The sequence below is a fragment of the Doryrhamphus excisus genome, chromosome 17, assembly GCF_030265055.1.
Source record: "Doryrhamphus excisus isolate RoL2022-K1 chromosome 17, RoL_Dexc_1.0, whole genome shotgun sequence".
In the NCBI taxonomy this organism is placed as follows: domain Eukaryota; kingdom Metazoa; phylum Chordata; class Actinopteri; order Syngnathiformes; family Syngnathidae; genus Doryrhamphus; species Doryrhamphus excisus.
In genome coordinates, this window is record NC_080482.1 from 12,423,919 (window position 1) to 12,445,187 (window position 21,269).

A 21,269-nucleotide genomic window follows, 5' to 3' on the forward strand; every position below is an offset into this window, starting at 1 on the left:
TGCGAGTGTAGTTCACTTTTAATGTTCACTTATGTACAGATGTGATCCTTCTTCTCTTGCAGTAGATGTTGAAGAATGGATGCAAACAGGAAAGCAAATGTTATTTTATGATCTTATGCCTGTGGTGTACAACTGCACTGTTAATAACATTTTGACCCTCTTGTGTGCCTTCTTTCAGTCACGTCAAGTAACAAGATAGATCTGTTTTAATGACAAAAATTTGTCAGAGATTTTTTTTTTTGCTGAAGGAAATGTTACAAACTGACACACAACTGTATCCAGTATTCTGGATGAATATTCTGGATATTCTGAACAATAAGCATTCATTTCATCTCAATCTTGGTGTTGATCGAAGATCTTTGTAAATGTATACTTGAGAGGCTATGGACTTCTGTGTTTGCAAGTCATACCGGCAGCACAAAGAGTAACCTTTTACTTACCAAATAACAGTTATACAACCAACTGTTTCCTACTGTAAATGTCTTTCTTCAAGTCTACTTGCACCAGCAGAACGTTCTAGAAAAGAGTCAGTAGGTCTTCTTCCAGGAACGCAGGTACAGCTGAATGGGGAGCAGGGGATTTCTTTTTTGCAGGCTCGGGTGGAAGACGTCAAAATCTGCTTTCCTCACCCTCTGCAGGTAATCCTCCAACACCACCTGCAGCATACACACCACACAAGATGAAGAGTGTGTTTTCTGCTCTGTGTTGTGTTTGTTTCACGGGCTATCACTTTTTGTCATAGTTTGGCTGGTCCTGCGACTTACTAGTCAGGTGCGACTTAAATATCAAATATATGGAGAAAATTTTACATGTTTGTGAATGTTAATTCATACTGACTGACATGAGCCAAGGAGTGAATGTTACTTTCAGCCGCCATGAGGGAGCGCTCTAACCTTATGACAACTACAGTATATGGCATCCAGTCATGTGATTTGAGATCGGGAGCTTGGTGAACTTACTTAAGGGTAACTCGCTTGTTGGACTTGCTGTTAACTGGTGTTAATTTAGCCTCTCGGGTATGTTGTTTAGGCTGTTGTGTCGCTGGATAACCGTTTAGGTGTTACATGAAAATACTGAACACCCATTCAGCCTGTTGTTCTATGTATTACTGTGTAATGGTAATGGTTTTATTTCATTTGAACATGCATCAGATTACAATTGAGTGCATCACATGATCAGTTCACATTTCCACATGTCCAAAAGGAGTAGGAAGAAGCAAAGCTTATTAAATCCCATCTGGTACTTTTACAATCAGTAACTGTTACATTTGTTCACTTCTTGCCTTTCTAATATCATTTAAGTTATTTATTGATTCTTTTTTTTGGCACGAGATAATATGACCATACAATCACATAATGGGTACCATAGTAACTGTCAATATAGATATATGTCAGATATATGTAGCACATCATGACTGGTCCAAGACTCTTCATCCTTGTATTTAGCAAACATCAACTGCTTGTATTGTTTCTTGAATTGGCTCATCGTTGTGCATTGTTTGAGGTCCTTACTCAATCCATTACATAGTTTGATTCCACATACTGAAATGCTATGGCTTTTTAACATAGTCCTAGCATATAAATGTTTCAAATTTAGTTCTCCCCTGAGATCATATTTCTCCTCTCTTGTAGAGAAGTATTGGATGACATTTTTAGGTAATTGGTTATTTTTAGCCTTATGAATTATTTTAGCTGTTTGTATCAGCAAGTTTAAGTATTTGTGATTTTAGAAATAAGGAGTTAGTATGTTCTCTGTAGGCGGCATTATAAATTATCCTTACTGACCTTTTTTGCAGTACATTTAGCGAGTGGAGATTGCTTTTATAGTTATTAGCCCATATTTCCACACAATAAGTAAGATATGGTAGAACCAGAGAGCAATAAAGAGTGTGGAGTGATTTCTCATTGAGAACAAATTTTGCTTTGTTCAATATTGAAATGTTTCTCGCCACCTTATGTTGTATATTTGTAATATGAGGCTTCCAGCTCATATTTTCATCTATTATGATCCCCAGAAATTTATTTTCCTTCACCTTACAATGTCTACACCGTCTATTTGTATTTGTTAGCATGTGTCCTTTCTTACCCAACAGCATGATTTTAGTTTTACTTCAAGGACAATCTATTATCATCAAACCATCTTTTTAGTGTGACCATTTCTTCTCTGACCTTTCTAATGATTTTGTCTGTACTCTCTCCGGAAACAAAAAGCAGTGGTATCATCCGCAAATAATACCAGCTTTAAGTCTTTCATGACTTTGGAGATATCATTCATGTACAAGTTGAACAGTTTTGGCCCAAGTATTGACCCCTGGGGTACTCGTAATATATGAACTTGCAGATGTAGATGTGTATTCTCCTAGCTTTACGTATTGCTTCCTGTCAGCTAAGTAGTTGTTAAATTGTGTAGTTGAATTACATGACTTTCCAGATTAAATCCCTATCCTTGGTCTTGGATTTTGTGCAATAAATTTTTAATTAAATGTGTCAAGTGTGATTTATATGTTTTTTCGTCTTTGTTTTTTTTTACTAATTTGACTTATATGCAGGAGCAAACTTATAGTTTGTAAAATATGCTAATTAACTTGTGTATCCACAATGCCATTTTTGTGTGGTGGTGTGGCATGTGATTTTTCAAATATAAAATATTGTCTTGCCTCACAGACTTCACTGTATCCTAGCGAACAGTGGGAAGATTGTTCTGTTTGTGTTTAGGCACCAACTTTTCTCCATTAAAGTTCTTTAATTAAAGGTGAGGTTGAGGTTAAATTTTTTTTTTTATTGCATCTCTCAGATATATTCCCCTGTCGATTCAGACGGCACTCAGTCAAGCCTACAATTCATGTTAATTAAATTTTCAGCGGGTTGACAGAACACGTGGAGTACCTTTCAGGTTTCTTCTCACGTGTACACGACACCACAGCGGGGGTCCCATTGCTGTGTGAAAATCCTACACTTTTACACGTGATACAGCCACATGGCTTTTAGCGGTAGGAAATATGCATTCTCCATCAGCTCGCAAGCGACCTCAACATTGTGAACATGGGCCAGTATGCAGCTTCCGGAATCCGGATCGGATTCAATACATATGGTATGTCAGAGAAGAAGGATTTTGTTTAGGTTTGGCCAATATTTTTTTTCAGAAACATGAAAATAACTAGTTTGGTGTTATGGACTGAAAAACCCAACAGGGCCATATCTTGAGTCCTTACCTAATTTCCCCACTTCAAATTTGACAATGATACTACATGAAAAAAGTATAGGCATTGCAAGGGTGTTCCATTTGGAGACCTGGTGACTTGGTGCCTCAGAAAATGCTGAGTCAAAATAATTTTCCCCCTATTGCGTTGGCACCTCTCCGCACAGCATATGGAGCATATCCAATGCATACAGTATATACACCGAATTACCATGCAGCACTCATTGAAAGTGGGGAAATGATAGGGAAATGATTTTCGAGTCATGCATTTCCTCAAAAACCTTTCAAGGACAATTCTGACAATTGTAAACCTTTTCACTACCAAGACAAACGTTTGTGTCATTAACCAGCAATCACAAGTTGCTGCGCCATGACTTTACCGTGTGGAGGAAGGCTGCAGTCGCAGCTGCTGGGATGCTGTGGCCAAATGATCGTGCCTGGAGGTAGAAATCAAGAATAAGACAATATGCTGTGTTTTCAGACAACAACCTCTGTAATAACCTCCATACTGACACTTTGATGCTAATCACCATAGCATATGTGCGTCTTATAGACAGCTGTGAACAACGGCAAATATACAGGACTGAAGGCAATAACCAATTTGAATATATAAATAAATAAAAACACACCACATGTGATACACTAGGAACACCTGTCTAATTAGATCCAAAACAAACATCATGCCTTTACAAAGATGATAATGCTCAAACCAAATGTGGGTTCAGCCAAAAGTTAGGTAATACAATAACAATGCTGATAAATTTTAACCAAGTAGATGTGAACAGATAAACGGTCCTGACTTTTTAAAAAAAGGTAACTTTTTTTTGCAAGAGACCAAATTCAAACAAAATCAACTCATTATGTAGATAAAAGCGACCTGTCACAAACTCTTCCATTCTAACCTCTCCACCACCATGAGCAAGACTGAAGAGCTCTCGAAGGGTGTCAAGGACAAGACCTGAACAAGACTGAATGGGCTCAAGACCATTAACAAGAACCTTGGTGAAAAAGAGACCACTATTGTTAGAATAATTCATAAATGGAAGAAATATAAGATATAATGCAATCTTCCTCGCCTCGGAGCTCAAAAAGGGGGGGGGGGGGCAGCACAGAATTATAGGGGAGGGAGCTGGTTAATGATGTCAAGGGAACACAGTCACCAATTAATGTTGAAATAAGCTGGCCATAGACACTGTAGGTGCAAGCATTCAGTTATATTTAATATATTATTAATTTTTAATTAAATTAATTTTTAATTTTTAATATTTAAAAAAAACACTAGACGTGTAGATGTAAGGCAGTCTGGAGAAATATGGCCAAAAACATCCATCTATCTTTGTTAAACTAGCTTCCAGCACTAAATAAACCTCCCATTAACGTGATGAAGGATGTGGGTTAGCCTCTTCGCGTGTTAGTTCACATCAGGGAAGTGCCTGTCATCTACAGTCATCGACCATAATTTACTGTTCATTATTATTTATTATGGGCTGCACGGTGGAGAGTGGCTAGTGTCCAGGCCTCACAGCTAAGAGACCCAAGTTCAATTCCACCCTCGCCCCTCTCTGTGTGGAATTTGCATGTTCTCCCCATGCATAAGTGGGTTTTCTTCTGGGACTCCGGCTTCCTCACACATTCCAAAAACATGCTAGGTTAATTGGCAACTCCAAATTGTCCATAGGTATGAATATGAGTGTGAATGGTTGTTTGTCTATATGTGCCCTATGATTGGCTGGCGATCAGTCCAGGGTGCACCCTGCCTCTCGCCCGAAGACAGCTGGGATAGGCTCCAGCACCCCACGCGACCCTCATGAGGATAAGCAGTAGAAAATGAATCATTGTTGTGTTGGTACTGACATTCTGCAGATGAACGTGAGCCTGACTAGCGATGTCATACACCACATCCCGGACGTTCTGCTCGCGGCTACCACGGATGAAGTCCTCCTGGGAAGCGCCGTGCTGCAGACACACACAAGGATTTGTCCATTTTTTTGCAATGCGATCGCGTGCAGCATTGTGTTGCAGCACGCAGCCTGCACTGTTTGATTTTTTTTTTACAGGCATGGCAATGATAAGGGAAACGACCTTCATGTCGTACACTTTGTCATCATCGTCGGCTCTGTTTGAGTGCTTGTATCAAAACAGGAAAGGCGGCCTCGGGCCATATATGGGAGGTCTTGCAAGAGTAGATGGCTGACTACTTCAAACGACCTCAAACCGCGGCTGACATTCATTGGTTAAAGCAGGTTATTATGCCACAGGTATGCATTTCACAAATTACAGCCCCAAGGAACCTCAGTATGAAAGCCGTGTGCTCAACATCCAAGCAGTTTCAAACATGGAAAGAACAGTATTACATTTCAAGTACTTCTCAGTATTTCTAATACCTGTCATAATCCTGTTTATTTCAAATCCATTGTGCTGGTGTATAACACCAAATCATAAAATGTGGACCTTATGTTTGTAAGTGGCGTGCCACACTGGCATTGAGATAGTCTCCTTACCAGCATGCAGATGTCCATGGGCAGGTAAACTCTGCGCCGGCTGCTGTAATGAGGAGTGGCTCTCAGACACGTCACAATGCCATGCGCCTTCCCAATGTGACTCGCTGCATGGTCTGCATGGACGTCTTTCACCCCTAGCAACCACCATGTACAGTACACAGGCAGGTATCCACACAAGAAGACGGAGAAAGTCATTTTCCACGTGCGTCATAACGCACCACACCCACTTTGTTTGGCCCTTGTTAGACATTCTCACCTAAACACTCCAGGAGCAGATACAAGAGCGACGAGTGTGCGTTCTCAGCGTATGACTCCAGCTCCTGCAGGTTTCTGTATGGTCTGTCATTCAGATCCTTTTCCTGACGTGCCGCACAATAAAAACATAATAAACACAGTACATTTATACAAACTGCATATCCAGTAAATCCATACTTTCGTAGGGGTTACGGCCGTCTTCAGTGAATTTCCCCTCAGTAGGAGTCCTTATTCATAAATGAACTATTTTTGGACTTAGAGCATAGGAAGCCTGTTGACGACCTTTTAAATACAGCTATTATTAGAATCCTGTATACATGAACTGAAATGTAAATTGTTGAAATAAAAATAGGCCAGATTCCACCATGATACAGCATGATTTACCAATTAATATATTTTGGAAAAACAGTGATTGGGGTGTAATGATTCCTTTTAATAACAATTTGATTTGTATCTGTGATTCATGGATGCTGATATGATTCAAGGACGATATTGGTTCATTTAGAACAATATGATCTGAAACAATTCCGTATATTTAAATCGATTCAGTAACTTTCTAGCCAGAATAGATTGATAAATTCAATAGATTCCTGTTATTTTTTTTGTAAGGAATCATAAATTCATTTTGGATATCAACAAACAAGTAAAGAACAATTAATGGCAAATGCATTCACATTTTATTTGAACCAACAATACTTCAGGTAGAATTAACAGGAGGTTATTCTTTTCTGCTTTTCAATATTTAAACACATTGTCAATAAAAGTAAAGTACAACTAACATTTCAACAGCAGATTTACCTTCTTCTGCTTTTGTTTTTCCACACAAAATGCCATTGAGTTAAATATATGGAGTCTTTGAGAAAAAAAATACATTACAATTTTTTCAAACCAAAAATCGACACATTTAAGGGGGGATGCTGAATCACAAATGTGTGTGTGATCTACCGTCTACGCTACTTACAAAAAGTTGCAGCTATTGGATGTCAGGTGAAATTTCAGGATTAATCTAAAATATAACTTTCACAATTTTGATTCATTTGACCTTCTATAAATATTTTACAATCACATGTCCAACTGCGGAACGTTGCACAACATGCTTTTCTCTAAAAAGGTGATGAACAGTGAGCCTTACCCTCTCTGCTACGATCCTGGTCAACCATCTCTTTGTCAGCTTATGCCTCCTCACGGCCTGCAGAACATTATGCACAATGTCAATCAAAAGTTAAAAACAACAAACCAGCCTCATTCAATTTTGCACCTAATGTGGTGTGTGCATATTATAGAGGACCTATTACGCTTGTTTCCACTTTTCTGACCTATGAATGTAGTTAGAATGTTGTATTCTCGTGTTAAATGATGCCAAAGTTTTAGATAATGAGGTTTGCGCATTTGGAAGTGAGCCCTGAAAGAAGACTGGGATGGCACAGAGCGCTTGGTTTCAACAAGTGTGGTAAAACTGCCCCTTTGCGATGTCACAGAGGAGCTTTCTTATACGAGCGTGGATGTAAGCTCTCTGCCCTCCCCCAAACTCTGCTGGTCTGTTCACGAAACAAGCTCAGGCAGATGTGATTGTATATGGTGATTCCAGCCAGAAGACTTTATTTGTTTATTATCAACTCCTATAACAAGTGTTGGTATTTACCCTCCACAGCTCGTTACTGACTGGCTGGTTTGGAGGTTTGTCTTGGTAGATGTCTTCGATGGCTGTCTTCCAAAACTGCATTCGCATTAAACCAAGGCTCTTCTGTGAGACAGAGTCCTTCACCTTGTGGAGAAAAAGCACAGACACATACAGCAGTGAGAGTATATAACACTCAATACATGAAAAAAATAAAACTCTCACTTGTAATGCTACAACAGTCATATAATTTGTTTTAATACCGTATTAAAACAAATGCCACTCAAGTCCAGGTGTTAAACTACTTACCTGTGCTAGCTCCACATTGAAGGCTCTCAAAGCTAGAGCGGAGCGGCGCGCCCCCTCTGGCAGCAGAAGGGAGCACACAAAACCCTCGTAGTCCCTGGACCTGAGGTACAGTGTCGCCAGAGAAAGAGCACATACCGAGATGAAGATGCTATTTGTTTGTTTTTTCCATAGTTACTATTTGTTTTCATGACAGCTGTACAGCCGATGTCTCCTGTCATGTATCAGCTTTAAATAGCGGGAGAATTTAGCTAGCTTGGCTGGTTAGCCCACCTGACCAGCTCCAAACAGAACTTCTCGTTATGTTGAACCGTCGCACTGGCTGTGGCTCTCACACTCCGAAATTCGACCGGTCTTTGAGCACACGCACTGCCAGGGGTTGTTTTTCTTTGGACAGTGAAAAACAACGAGTGTTTACCAAACGATAGTCCATGTTTGACACTTATACATGCTGCCATCTTACTTCCTGCTTTTTCTTCTTCTACCGATAGATGGTTCAGGTTGATACCGCCACCTAGGGGCGACAAGTCTGCATTCAAACCGACCTTTGTGGCCAATCATATCCCAACATTCTTTGCGCGCTTCTGTACAGCCCTTACAAAAGTCAACATTACGGTGCAAAGCTGAGAGAATCAATAGTAAGTATTGATTAATTAATAAGTGTACATTTGTTTGTAAATATCAGAATGTAAAGTCAAACATTTTTCACAAAGTGGAAAGATTTGACTTTGACTTCATGTTATGAACACAACAAGATAATGTCATTATTTGTGTACATCGCGTGCATGTTTTATTGGAAAATTCTGTGTGTCAACCTTTATGAATGTACTTGTGTTCATGTGATCTTGTGTCTACATTTCTCTTGCTGCTGTCCTTAGAGCAGTCATGGAGGAAATGCACGGGTCTTCTCCATTTTTGTTGACAACCAACCAGGTCAAGCTTACTTGATATTTTTTGTCTTTGTTTAATCAAACTTTTGTCAACATTTTCACCCAGAGGGTGAAACTGTTCATCTTCGAAGTATGTAGGAATCCGCCCTTGAGTCAAAACCTGACAAAAAGCATTTTTCAAAACTGGCTCCAGTTCGGGTCACCATCAAAAATAAGTGATGTGTAGTCTGCAGAAAACCAGTTTAAGGCCAGTGTTCATTGTGTTCTCTGAGGGTAGGTTCACTGTCCCACACTTTAAACCCCCCTGAACTAAAACACCATAAAAACACACACCAAACAAGTACAGCACTAATATCTTAATTAGACCTGTTAGCCTAGTTTTCACTCATTGTTTGCCAATAAAGGTGGCTAGGATTCGGTGCACTCATGCAAAAAAAGATCACGTGCTCAATGTTGTTGGTGTGGTTTCCGTAACCACGTGTCAAATTAAAATACGTGTTGGTATTTGTCGTACTATGTATATGTAAAATAACACAAAAAATCAATAAGTTTAAAGTATGTGATTGAAGTGATTATGGTAGGCATTTGTAAGAAGTGACCACGACTACCTTCCGTCCAGTGAGCATAATGTGCAAAATTCAGTGCCTTCATTTTCGTAGTCATCTTCTGATGAGTGTCAGTATAGAGACTTTTATTTTGTAAGGTAAAACCGGAAACGGCTGAGTTTCCAGCATAGGCGTGGAATAAAAAAGTAATGGTTCACTCAGAGAGGATAATATGACAGTTCAGACAACAAGCTCTCATGTCAGAAGGCTTGATGAAGGATTTGCTTTTGTGGCTTCTGTTCTGTCTCTTTGCCCGGCCGTCCATCCTCACTCCCCCCACGTAAGTCCGCCGAGCTAACGGTACGAGAGACGAGGTGCTTGTTAGCTGCTCAGCGTTTGCACAACTTTTTATTAAATTATGGAGTTAAAGATCCGGGGTTTAATCTATTTATTTTATAAAAAAAATGTTTTGAGGTGTGTATGTTTTTCTCATCGTTCTCCCCACAAAGGATTTATTTATTTTTTTAATTTTCTTCTTTCTTCTTCCGATCAACTCCTGCACTTCCACATTTCAGTCGACATAGATTTTAACTCTTAACTCTTCACTGATAACGAAAGTCTTTAGTCGACGGTGTAACTAGCCGCAATAGCCGTAGCAATAAACAACTTTAACTTTATGGGTTAATTTTGTTTGGACTGTTTTATCCAGATATACGTCACATATTACAATTGGCAATTCCACATGTCCAAAGGAAGTTCCGAAACAATCAAAGAAGATGATAAAACAATACAACAATATGTTACTATTAGGTTGAGGGTTGTAAATCAATATAAGTAAACTGTATAACACTATTTTGGTTATCCGTTGATCGTTTTTTGATTGAAATATGTAAATATCCTCTGAGTTCAGCCTCTGAAATGTGAATATTCATTTCTTTTCTTAGTCATCCATGAAAGCAGACCTATTATCTTTGTGTTTTAATATTCATACAAATCAGCTTTTGACAGTGATGGACATTTTGCTTCTTCTAACTCAGGGGTCGGCAACCCAATATGTTGAAAGAGCCATATTGGACCAAAAAAAACAAAAAACAAATGTGTATGGGGCCGCAAGAAATGCAAAGCCTTATATAAGCCTCACAATGAATGCAACACATGCTGTATGTATCTATTTTAGCTATATTAGCCTACTACCAAAATTACTAAATTGGTTACAAATACATAATTAAAACTGCAAGCAGTGATGAGCGGGCTCGAGCACCCCGACGCGGTCGGGGGTACGCGCGGGTCGGGGGTACACGCGGGTCGAGGGCGCGCGCGTGTTCGGACGGGCGCGCGGACGCACCGTACGAAAAACCGCAACGATGGGATAAGCGGTAAGGGAGTTACGGCACTTGCAATTTTCCGCCCGGAGGGGGCGACGCCGGCGGCGAGGCTGGTGCACGGTCACGTCCCGTCCGGCGCCCCGAACCGCCATAAAAAAATTTGCGACGATCGGACCATGCGGTAGGTACTTGCGGCGGATATACGTTTCCGCCTGTGGGTGGCGCTATACAGTCTATGCGCCCACACGGTAACGGACCGGAGGGTACCCCGAACCACCAGAAAAAAATTCGGGCAGATCCGACCATGTGGGAGGAAGTTACGGCAGACATACATTTTCACCAGTTGGTGGCGCTATAGAGTCTATGTACACACACAGTCATAGACCAGAGGGTACCCCAAACCACCAGAAAAAATTTGGGGCCGATGCGACCATGTGGAAGGAAGTTACAGCTGATATACATTTCCACCAGTTGGTGGCGCTATAGTGTATGCACACACACTGTCATAGAGCAGAGGGTACCCCAAACCACCAGAAAAAAATTCGGGCAGATCGGACCAAGTGGGATGAAGTTACGGCAGATATACATTTTCACCAGTTGGTGGCGCTATCGAGTCTATGTACACACACAGTCATAGACCGCAGGGTACCCTAAACCACCAGAAAAAAATTGGGGCAGATCCGACCATGTGGAAGGAAGTTACAGGTGATATACTTTTCCACCAGTTGGTGGCGCTGTGTTTTGAACATGGGTTCTGGAGCGTTAGGTGCGTCCTGTCATGATAGACGTCTCCACCGAAAATCATAGTGATACGTGCAACGGGTGGCGAGGGATAATGAATTGAAACTTCTAGGTGGCGCTAGTGTGTCAATTTAGATTGGTGTCACATGGGAGCACCACCAGGGCGCTCAGGCCTGGATTATGACCTTACGTGTAAGATTTCAGCAGCCTGTGACCTTCTGCGGGCAAAATATGAGCCTTCGATGGTCAATGGCGAAGGCTGACCATTCGCTGTGGCCACGCCCACCAAATGTGCTTTACACACATCATAGTCCATCGAATGACATCATCAGTCTGTCGGTCAAACTGTGTATTGACTTTGATGTACATTGCTTCAAGGCAAGGCCAGACACCAGGCAGGGCCAGATAAGGTAAAAGTTAAGGTTAAAGTAAAAGTTTGGTGGCGTGCCACGCCCACATCCTAAGTAGCAGCCCAAAATCCTTCGCAATTTAACGTGGGCCGTCCGTCTAGTGTCCGTTGATGCTACAACGGACTCATTCGGTCAAACCCCCTAGGAGGAGTTCGTCGAGATACGACCCCTACATCCTCCCCCAAATGGCCGCCGCCACCTAAAATGGCGGACTTCCTGTTGGTTTTTGAACATGGGTTCTTGAGACTTTTTTGTGCGTCCTGTCACGAGTGATGTCTCCTCCGAAAATCATGCCCATACGTGCAACGGGAGGAGAGGGATAATTATTTTAAAACTTGTAGGTGGCGCTAGTGAGTCAATTTGGCTTGGTTTCAAATGGGGGCCCCACCAGGGCCCTCAGGCTTGGAATCTGCCCCCCCTTATGAGTTTTCAAGCACATGCGACCTTCTGCGGGGGAATGATGACCCTTTCTTCTTAAACGGCGAGGCCTGAGCATTCGCCGCCAGGCCACGCCCACCACGTGCGCTTTTCCTGCATCATGGTCCATCAACAGGCTTCACCAGGCTGTCAGGCAGTGACCTTGTGACCTCGGTGTTCATCTGATGAATCTCCTGCCAGAAAAGGCCTCATGTAGATGACACGCCTTTAGCCTGTCGCCAATAGGTGGCGCTGCGACGAAATCAGGAAGTGACCTACGGGGACCTTCGGGGCGGGGCCATGATCACATGTACCAAGTATGATGAAGATCTGACCACGTGGAGGCAAGTTATTCACGTCTACAGTTACGCTCAGCGTGCAAGGCCCGGGCAGATGAAAAAGGGCAAAATTTGGGGGCGTGCCACGCCCACATCGTATGGAATATCCCAAAATCCTTCGCAATTTAACGTCGGCCAGCCGTCTAGTGTCCGTTGATGCAACAACGGACTCATTCGGTCAAACCCCCTAGGAGGAGTTCGTCGAGATACGACCCCAACTTCTGGCCCGAAAAAGGCCGGCGCCATCCAAAATGGCCGACTTCCTGTTCGTTTTACAATATGGGTTCTTGAGACTTTTTGGTCCGTCCTGTCACGATAGACGTCTCCACAAAGTTTCGTGACGATAGGTGAAACTGGTGTCGGGGGCCAATTTTTTCAAAAATAAAAGGTGGCGCTAGAGAGTCAATTTTGGAACATTGTTTTCGGGACCCCCACCAGATCGCAATTTTCGGCAGACCTGACGCGCTTGCAAAATTTGGTGAGTTTTCGGGCATGTTCAGGCCCTCAAAAGGGCCGTCGAATCGGCAGAATAATAATAATAATAATAATAATAATAATTAAAACTGCAAGCAGTGATGAGCGGGCTCGAGCACCCCGACGCGGTCGGGGGTACGCGTGGGTCGGGGGTACGCGTGGGTCGGGGGTACGCGTGGGTCGGGGGCGCGCGCGTGTCCGGACGGGCGCGCGGACGCGCCGTACGAAAAACCGCGGCGATGGGATAAGCGGTAAGGGAGTTACGGCACTTGCAATTTTCCGCCAGGAGGGGGCGACGCCGGCGGCGAGGCGGGTGCGCGGTCACGTCCCGTCCGGCGCCCCGAACCGCCATAAAAAAATTTGCGACGATCGGACCGTGCGGTAGGTACTTGCGGCGGATATACGTTTCCGCCTGTGGGTGGCGCTATCCAGTCTATGCGCCCACACGGTAATGGACCGGAGGGTACCCCGAACCACCAGAAAAAATTAGGTGCCGATCCGACCGTGCGGAAGGAAGTTACGGCTGATATACATTTCCACCAGTTGGTGGCGCTATAGGGTATGTACACACACTGTCATAGACCAGAGGGTACCCCGAACCGCCAGAAAAAAATTCGGGCAGATCCGACCATGTGGGAGGAAGTTACGGCAGATATACATTTTCACCAGTTGGTGGCGCTATAGAGTCTATGGACACGCAGATTCAAAGAGTGGAGGGTGACCCGATCGACCAAAAAAAAATTTAGAGACGATCCGACCATGTGGAAGGAAGTTACGGCTATATACATTTCCACCAGTTGGTGGCGCTAGAGAGTCTATGTATACACACAGTCATAGACGAGAGGGTACCCCGAACCACCAAAAAAAATTTAGAGACGATGCGACCATGTGGAAGGAAGTTATGGCTATATACATTTCCACCAGTTGGTGGCGCTATAGAGTATATGTATACACAAAGTCATAGACCAGAGGGTACCCCGAAACACCAGAAAAAATTTGGGGCTGATGCGACCATATGGAAGGAAGTTACAGCTGATATACATTTCCACCAGTTGGTGGCGCTATAGTGTATGTACACACACAGTCATAGACCAGAGGGTACCCCAAACCACCAGAAAAAAATTGGGGCAGATCGGACCAAGTGGGAGGAAGTTACGGCAGATATGCATTTTCACCAGTTGGTGGCGCTATAGAGTCTATGTACACACCCAGTCATAGACCGGAGGGTATCCCAAACCACCAGAAAAAATTTGGGGCAGATCCGACCATGTGGAAGGAAGTTACAGCTGATATACATTTCCACCAGTTGTGGCGCTATAGAGTCTATGTACACACACAGTCACAGACTGGAGGGTGACCGAACCCACCCAAAGAAATTTGGAGACGATCCGACCATGTGGAAGGAAGTTACAGGTGATATACATTTCCACCAGTTGGTGGCGCTGTGTTTTGAACATGGGTTCTGTAGCGTTAGGTGCGTCCTGTCATGATAGACGTCTCCACCGAAAATCATAGTGATACGTGCCACGGGTGGCGAGGGATAATGAATTGAAACTTCTAGGTGGCGCTAGTGTGTCAACTTAGATTGGTGTCACATGGGAGCACCACCAGGGCGCTCAGGCCTGGATTCTGACCTTACGTGTAAGATTTCAGCAGCCTGTGACCTTCTGCGGGCAAAATATGAGCCTTCGATGGTCAATGGCGAAGGCTGACCATTCGCCGTGGCCACGCCCACCACATGTGCTTTACACACATCACAGTCCATCAACTGACATCATCAGTCTGTCAGTCAAACTGTGTATTGACTTTGATGTACATTGCTTCAAGGCAAGGCCAGACACCAGGCAGGGCCAGATAAGGTAAAAGTTAAGGTTAAAGTAAAAGTTTGGTGGCGTGCCACGCCCACATCCTAAGTAGCAGCCCAAAATCCTTCGCAATTTAACGTGGGCCATCCGTCTAGTGTCCGTTGATGCTACAACGGACTCATTCGGTCAAACCGCCTCGGAGGAGTTCGTCGAGATACGACCCCTACATCCTCCCACAAATGGCCGCCGCCACCTAAAATGGCCGACTTCCTGTTGGTTTTTGAACATGGGTTCTTGAGACTTTTTTGTGCGTCCTGTCACGAGTGATGTCTCCTCCGAAAATCATGCCCATACGTGCAACGGGAGGCGGGGGATAATTATTTTAAAACTTGTAGGTGGCGCTAGTGAGTCAATTTGGCTTGGTTTCAAATGGGGGCCCCACCAGGGCCCTCAGGCCTGGAATCTGCCCCCCCTTATGAGTTTTCAAGCACATGCGACCTTCTGCGGGCGAATGATGACCCTTTCTTTGTAAACGGCGAGGCCTGAGCATTCGCCGCCAGGCCACGCCCACCACGTGCGCTTTTCCTGCATCATGGTCCATCAACAGGCTTCACCAGGCTGTCAGGCAGTGACCTTGTGACCTCGGTGTTCCTCTGATGAATCTCCTGCCAGAAAAGGCCTCATGTAGATGACACGCCTTTAGCCTGTCGCCAATAGGTGGCGCTGCGACGAAATCAGGAAGTGACCTACGGGGACCTTCGGGGCGGGGCCATGATCACATGTACCAAGTATGATGAAGATCTGACCATGTGGAAGCAAGTTATTCACGTCTACAGTTACGCTCAGCGTGCAAGGCCCGGGCAGATGAAAAAGGGCAAAATTTGGGGGCGTGCCACGCCCACATCGTACGGAATATCCCAAAATCCTTCGCAATTTAACGTCGGCCATCCGTCTAGTGTCCGTTGATGCAACAACGGACTCATTCGGTCAAACCCCCTAGGAGGAGTTCGTCGAGATACGACCCCAACTTCTGGCCCGAAAAAGGCCGGCGCCATCCAAAATGGCCGACTTCCTGTTCGTTTTACAATATGGGTTCTTGAGACTTTTTGGTCCGTCCTGTCACGATAGACGTCTCCACAAAGTTTCGTGACGATAGGTGAAACTGGTGTCGGGGGCCAATTTTTTCTAAAATAAAAGGTGGCGCTAGAGAGTCAATTTTGGAACATTGTTTTCGGGACCCCCACCAGATCGAAATTTTCGGCAGACCTGACGCGCTTGCAAAATTTGGTGAGTTTTCGGGCATGTTCAGGCCCTCAAAATGGCCGTCGAATCGGCAGAATAATAATAATAATAATAATTAAAACTGCAAGCAGTGATGAGCGGGCTCGAGCACCCCGACGCGGTCGGGGGTACGCGCGGGTCGGGGGTGCGCGCGGGTCGGGGGCGCGCGCGCGACCGGACGGGCGTGCGGACGCGCCGTACGAAAAACCGCGGCGATCGGATAAGCGGTAAGGGATTTACGGCATTTACAAATTTCCGCCAGGAGGGGGCGACGCCGGCGGCGAGGCGGGTGCGCGGTCAAGTCCCGTCCGACGTCCCGAACCGCCATAAAAAAATTCGCAACGACCGGACCGTGCGGTAGGTACTTGTGGCGGATATACGTTTCCGCCTGTTGGTGGCGCTATACAGTCTATGCGCCCACATGGTAACGGACCGGAGGGTACCCCGAACCACCAGAAAAAATTAGGTGCGGATCCGACGGTGCGGAAGGAAGTTACGGCTGATATACATTTCCACCAGTTGGTGGTGCTATAGCGTATGTACACACACTGTCATAGACCAGAGGGTACCCCGAACCACCAGAAAAAAATTCGGACAGATCCGACCATGTGGGAGGAAGTTACGGCAGATATACATTTCCACCAGTTGGTGGCGCTATAGAGTCTATGGACACGCAGATCCAAAGAGTGGAGGGTGACCCGACCGACCAAAAAAAATTTAGAGACGATCCGACCATGTGGAAGGAAGTTACGGCTATATACATTTCCACCAGTTGGTGGCGCTATAGAGTCTATGTATACACACAGTCATAGACCAGAGGGTACCCCAGACCACCAGAAAAAATTTGGGACTGATCCGACCATGTAGATGGAAGTTACAGCTGATATACATTTCCACCAGTTGGAGGCGCTATAGCGTATGTACACACATTGTCATAGACCAGAGGATACCCCGAACAACCAGAAAAAAATTCGGGCAGATCCGACCATGTGGGAGAAAGTTACGGCAGATATACATTTCCACCAGTTGGTGGCGCTATACAGTCTATGTACACACACAATCATAGACCAGAGGGTACCCCGAACCACCAGAAAAAAATTCGGGCAGATCCGACCATGTGGGAGGAAGTTACGGCAGATATACATTTCCACCAGTTGGTGGCGCTATAGAGTCTATGGACACGCAGATTCAAAGAGCGGAGGGTGACTGGACCGACCAAAAAAAACATTAGAGACGATCCGACCATGTGGAAGGAAGTTACGGCTATATACATTTCCACCAGTTGGTGGCGCTATAGAGTCTATGTATACACACAGTCATAGACCAGAGGGTACCCCGAACCACCAGAAAAAATTTGGGACTGATCCGACCATGTGGAAGGAAGTTAGCGCTGATATACATTTCCACCAGTTGGAGGCGCTATAGCGTATGTACACACACTGTCATAGACCAGAGGGTACCCCGAACAACCAGAAAAATATTTGGGCAGATCCGACCATGTGGGAGAAAGTTACGGCAGATATACATTTCCACCAGTTGGTGGCGCTATAGAGTCTATGGACACGCAGATTCAAAGAGTGGAGGGTGACTGGACCGACCAAAAAAATTTTAGAGACGATCCGACCATGTGGAAGGAAGTTACGGCTGATATACATTTCCACCAGTTGGTGGCGCTCTAGAGTCTATGTACACACACAGTCATAGACCAGAGGGTACCCCAGACCACCAGAAAAAATTTGGGCCTGATCCGACCATGTGGAAGGAAGTTATGGCAGATATACATTTTCACCAGTTGGTGGCGCTATAGAGTCTATGTACACACACAGTCATAGACCAGAGGGTACCCCAAACCACCAGAAAAAATTAGGGGCCGATCCGACCATGTGGAAGGAAGTTACAGCTGATATACATTTCCACCAATTGGTGGCGCTATACAGTCTACGTACACACAGTATAACAGACCAGAGATTGACCCAACACACCAAAAAAAAATTCAAGACAATCTGACCATGAATCAGGAAGTTACGGCATATATACATTTCCACCAGTTGGTGGCGCTGTGTTTTGAACATGGGTTCTGGAGCGTTAGGTGCGTCCTGTCATGATAGACGTCTCCACCGAAAATCATAGTGATATGTGCAACGGGTGGCGAGGGATAATGAATTGAAACTTCTAGGTGGCGCTAGTGTGTCAATTTAGATTGGTGTCACATGGGAGCACCACCAGGGCGCTCAGGCCTGGATTACGACCTTACGTGTAAGATTTCAGCAGCCTGTGACCTTCTGCGGGCAAAATATGAGCCTTCGATGGTCAATGGCGAAGGCTGACCATTCGCCGTGGCCACGCCCACCACATGTGCTTTACACACATCACAGTCCATCAACTGACATCATCAGTCTGTCAGTCAAACTGTGTATTGACTTTGATGTACATTGCTTCAAGGCAAGGCCAGACACCAGGCAGGACCAGATATGAAAAGGTAAAAGTTTGGTGGTGTGCCACGCCCACATCCTACGGAGCAGCCCAAAATCCTTCGCAATTTAACGTGGGCCGTCCGTCTAGTGTCCGTTGATGCTACAACGAACTCATTCGGTCAAACCCCCTAGGAGCAGTTCGTCGAGATACGACCCCTACATCCTCCCCCAAATGGCCGCCGCCACCTAAAATGGCCGACTTCCTGTTGGTTTTTGAACATGGGTTCTTGAGACTTTTTTGTGCGTCCTGTCACGAGTGATGTCTCCTCCGAAAATCATGCCCATACGTGCAACAGGAGGCGAGGGATAATTATTTTAAAACTTGTAGGTGGCGCTAGTGAGTCAATTTGGCTTGGTTTCAAATGGGGGCCCCACCAGGGCCCTCGGGCCTGGAATCTGCCCCCCCTTATGAGTTTTCAAGCACATGCGATCTTCTGCGGGCGAATGATGACCCTTTCTTTGTAAACGGCGAGGCCTGAGCATTCGCCGCCAGGCCACGCCCACCACGTGCGCTTTTCCTGCATCATGGTCCATCAACAGGCTTCACCAGGCTGTCAGGCAGTGACCTTGTGACGTCGGTGTTCATCTGATGAATCTCCTGCCAGAAAAGGCCTCATGTAGATGACACGCCTTTAGCCTGTCGCCAATAGGTGGCGCTGCGACGAAATCAGGAAGTGACCTACGGGGACCTTCGGGGCGGGGCCATGATCACATGTACCAAGTATGATGAAGATCTGACCACGTGGAGCCAAGTTATTCACGTCTACAGTTACGCTCAGCGTGCAAGGCCCGGACAAATGAAAAAGGGCAAAATTTGGGGGCGTGCCACGCCCAGATCGTACGGAATATCCCAAAATCCTTCGCAATTTAACGTAGGCCATCCGTCTAGTGTCCGTTGATGCAACAACGGACTCATTCGGTCAAACCCCCTAGGAGGAGTTCGTCGAGATACGACCCCAACTTCTGGCCCGAAAAAGGCCGGCGCCATCCAAAATGGCCGACTTCCTGTTCGTTTTACAATATGGGTTCTTGAGACTTTTTGGTCCGTCCTGTCACAATAGACGTCTCCGCCAAGTTTCGTGACGATAGGTTAAACTGGTGGCGGGGGCCATTTTTTTCCAAATTAAAAGGTGGCGCTAGAGAGCCAAATTTGGAACATGATATTTGGGACCCCTAAAATATCAAATTTTTCGCCAGACCTGACGCGCCTGCAAAAATTGGTGAGTTTTGGGGCATGTTAAGGCCCCCAAAAATGCGATCATTTCGGGAGAATAATAATAATAATAATAATAAACATTACGATTACAATAGGGCTTTCGCACTGGTCAGTGCTCGAGCCCTAATAATAATAATAATAATAATTAAAACTGCAAGCAGTGATGAGCGGGCTCGAGCACCCCGACGCGCTCGGGGGTACGCGCGGGTCGGGGGTACGCGCGGGTCGGGGGCGCGCGCGCGACCGGACTGGCACGCGGACGCGCCGTACGAAAAACTGCAGCGATGGGATAAGCGGTAGGGGAGTCACGGCACTTGCAATTTTCCGCCAGGAGGGGGCGACGCCGAAGTCGAGGCGGGTGCGAGGTCACGTCCGACGCCCCAAACCGCCATAAAAAAATCCGCGACGATCGGACCGTGCGGTTGGTACTTGCGGCGGATATACGTTTCCGCCTGTGGGTGGCGCTATACAGTCTATGCGCCCACACGGTAACGGACCGGAGGGTACCCCGAACCACCCGAAAAAATTAGGTGCCGATCCGACCGTGCGGAAGAAAGTTACGGCTGATATACATTTCCACCAGTTGGTGGCGCTATAGCATATGTACACACACTGTCATAGACCAGAGGATACCCCGAACCACTGGAAAAAAATTTGGGCAGATCCGACTATGTGGGAGGAAGTTAAGGCAGATATACATTTCCACCAGTCAGTGGCGCTATAGAGTCTATGGACACGCAGATTCAAAGAGTGGAGGGTGACCCGACCGACCAAAAAATTTTTTGAGACGATCTGACCATGTGGAAGGAAGTTACGGCTATATACATTTCCACCAGTTGGTGGCGCTATAGAGTCTATGTACACACCCAGTCACAGAGTGGAGGGTGACCCAAACCAGCAAAACAAATTTGGGACCGATCCGACCATGTGGAAGGAAGTTACAGCTGATATACATTTCCACCAGTTGGTGGCGCTATAGAGTCTATGTACACACCCAGTCACAGAGTGGAGGGTGACCCAACCCAGCAAAACAAATTTGGGACCGATCCGACCATGTGGAAGGAAGTTACAGCTGATATACATTTCCACCAGTTGGTGGCGCTATAGTGTATGTACACACACAGTCATAGACCAGAGGATACCCCGAACCACCAGAAAAAAATTTGGGCAGATCCGACCATGTGGGAGGAAGTTACGGCAGATATACATTTTGACCAGTTGGTGGCGCTATACAGTCTATGTATACACACAGTCATAGACCAGAGGGTATTCCAGACCACCAGAAAAAATTTGGGCCTGATCAGACCATGTGGAAAGAAGTTACGGCAGATATACATTTAGACCAGTTGGTGGCGCTATAGAGTCTATATACACACCCGGTCACAGAGTGGAGGGTGACCCAACCCAGCCAAAAAAATGTGGAGACGATCCGACCATGCATAAGGAAGTTACGGCAGATATACATTTTCGCCAGT

At 45.3% G+C, this 21,269-nt stretch overlaps 2 protein-coding genes across 4 annotated transcripts in view; one reads left to right on the forward strand and one right to left on the reverse strand.

Moving 5' to 3' along the window:
* Positions 1-8,399, reverse strand: ndufaf6 (NADH:ubiquinone oxidoreductase complex assembly factor 6). 2 transcript variants are annotated; one of them, XM_058053690.1, is made up of 10 exons: positions 8,342-8,399; positions 8,152-8,265; positions 7,882-7,981; positions 7,597-7,719; positions 7,087-7,143; positions 5,956-6,058; positions 5,700-5,833; positions 5,053-5,154; positions 3,579-3,635; positions 1-656 (listed from the first exon to the last, which is right to left on the reverse strand). In XM_058053690.1, exons 4-10 carry the CDS (start codon positions 7,681-7,683, stop codon positions 528-530), a joined length of 669 nt encoding a protein of 222 aa, XP_057909673.1. In that variant the 5' UTR covers positions 7,684-7,719; positions 7,882-7,981; positions 8,152-8,265; positions 8,342-8,399; the 3' UTR covers positions 1-527. The 2 variants fall into 2 exon arrangements, with proteins under 2 accessions (XP_057909673.1, XP_057909672.1); XM_058053689.1 differs by having other exon boundaries at positions 8,152-8,392.
* Positions 8,364-21,269, forward strand: part of nagpa (N-acetylglucosamine-1-phosphodiester alpha-N-acetylglucosaminidase) — a 25,968-nt gene continuing 13,062 nt past the window's right edge. Inside the window, exon 1 of one of the 2 annotated variants that reach the window (XM_058053688.1) lies at positions 8,364-8,516. Coding sequence is in view for 1 of the 2 variants with exons in the window: in XM_058053687.1 (XP_057909670.1) it covers positions 9,571-9,653 (83 nt within the window). In the remaining variant the exon portion in view is untranslated. Of the gene's footprint in view, positions 8,517-9,485; positions 9,654-21,269 lie in introns of those variants that run through there. The other variant, XM_058053687.1, reaches the window with a different exon arrangement.

Bases quoted from the DNA above. Each gene is read 5' to 3' on its own strand.
- ndufaf6 (XM_058053689.1), bottom strand. From the start codon at position 8,336: ATGGCAGCATGTATAAGTGTCAAACATGGACTATCGTTTGGTAAACAC. The intron at 7,982-8,151 runs GTGGGCTAACCA...ACTGTACCTCAG, and splicing joins TTCTGTTTGGAGCTGGTCAG to GTCCAGGGACTACGAGGGTT. The intron at 657-3,578 runs GTAAAGTCATGG...TGTATGCTGCAG, and splicing joins CTGCAGCCTTCCTCCACACG to GTGGTGTTGGAGGATTACCT.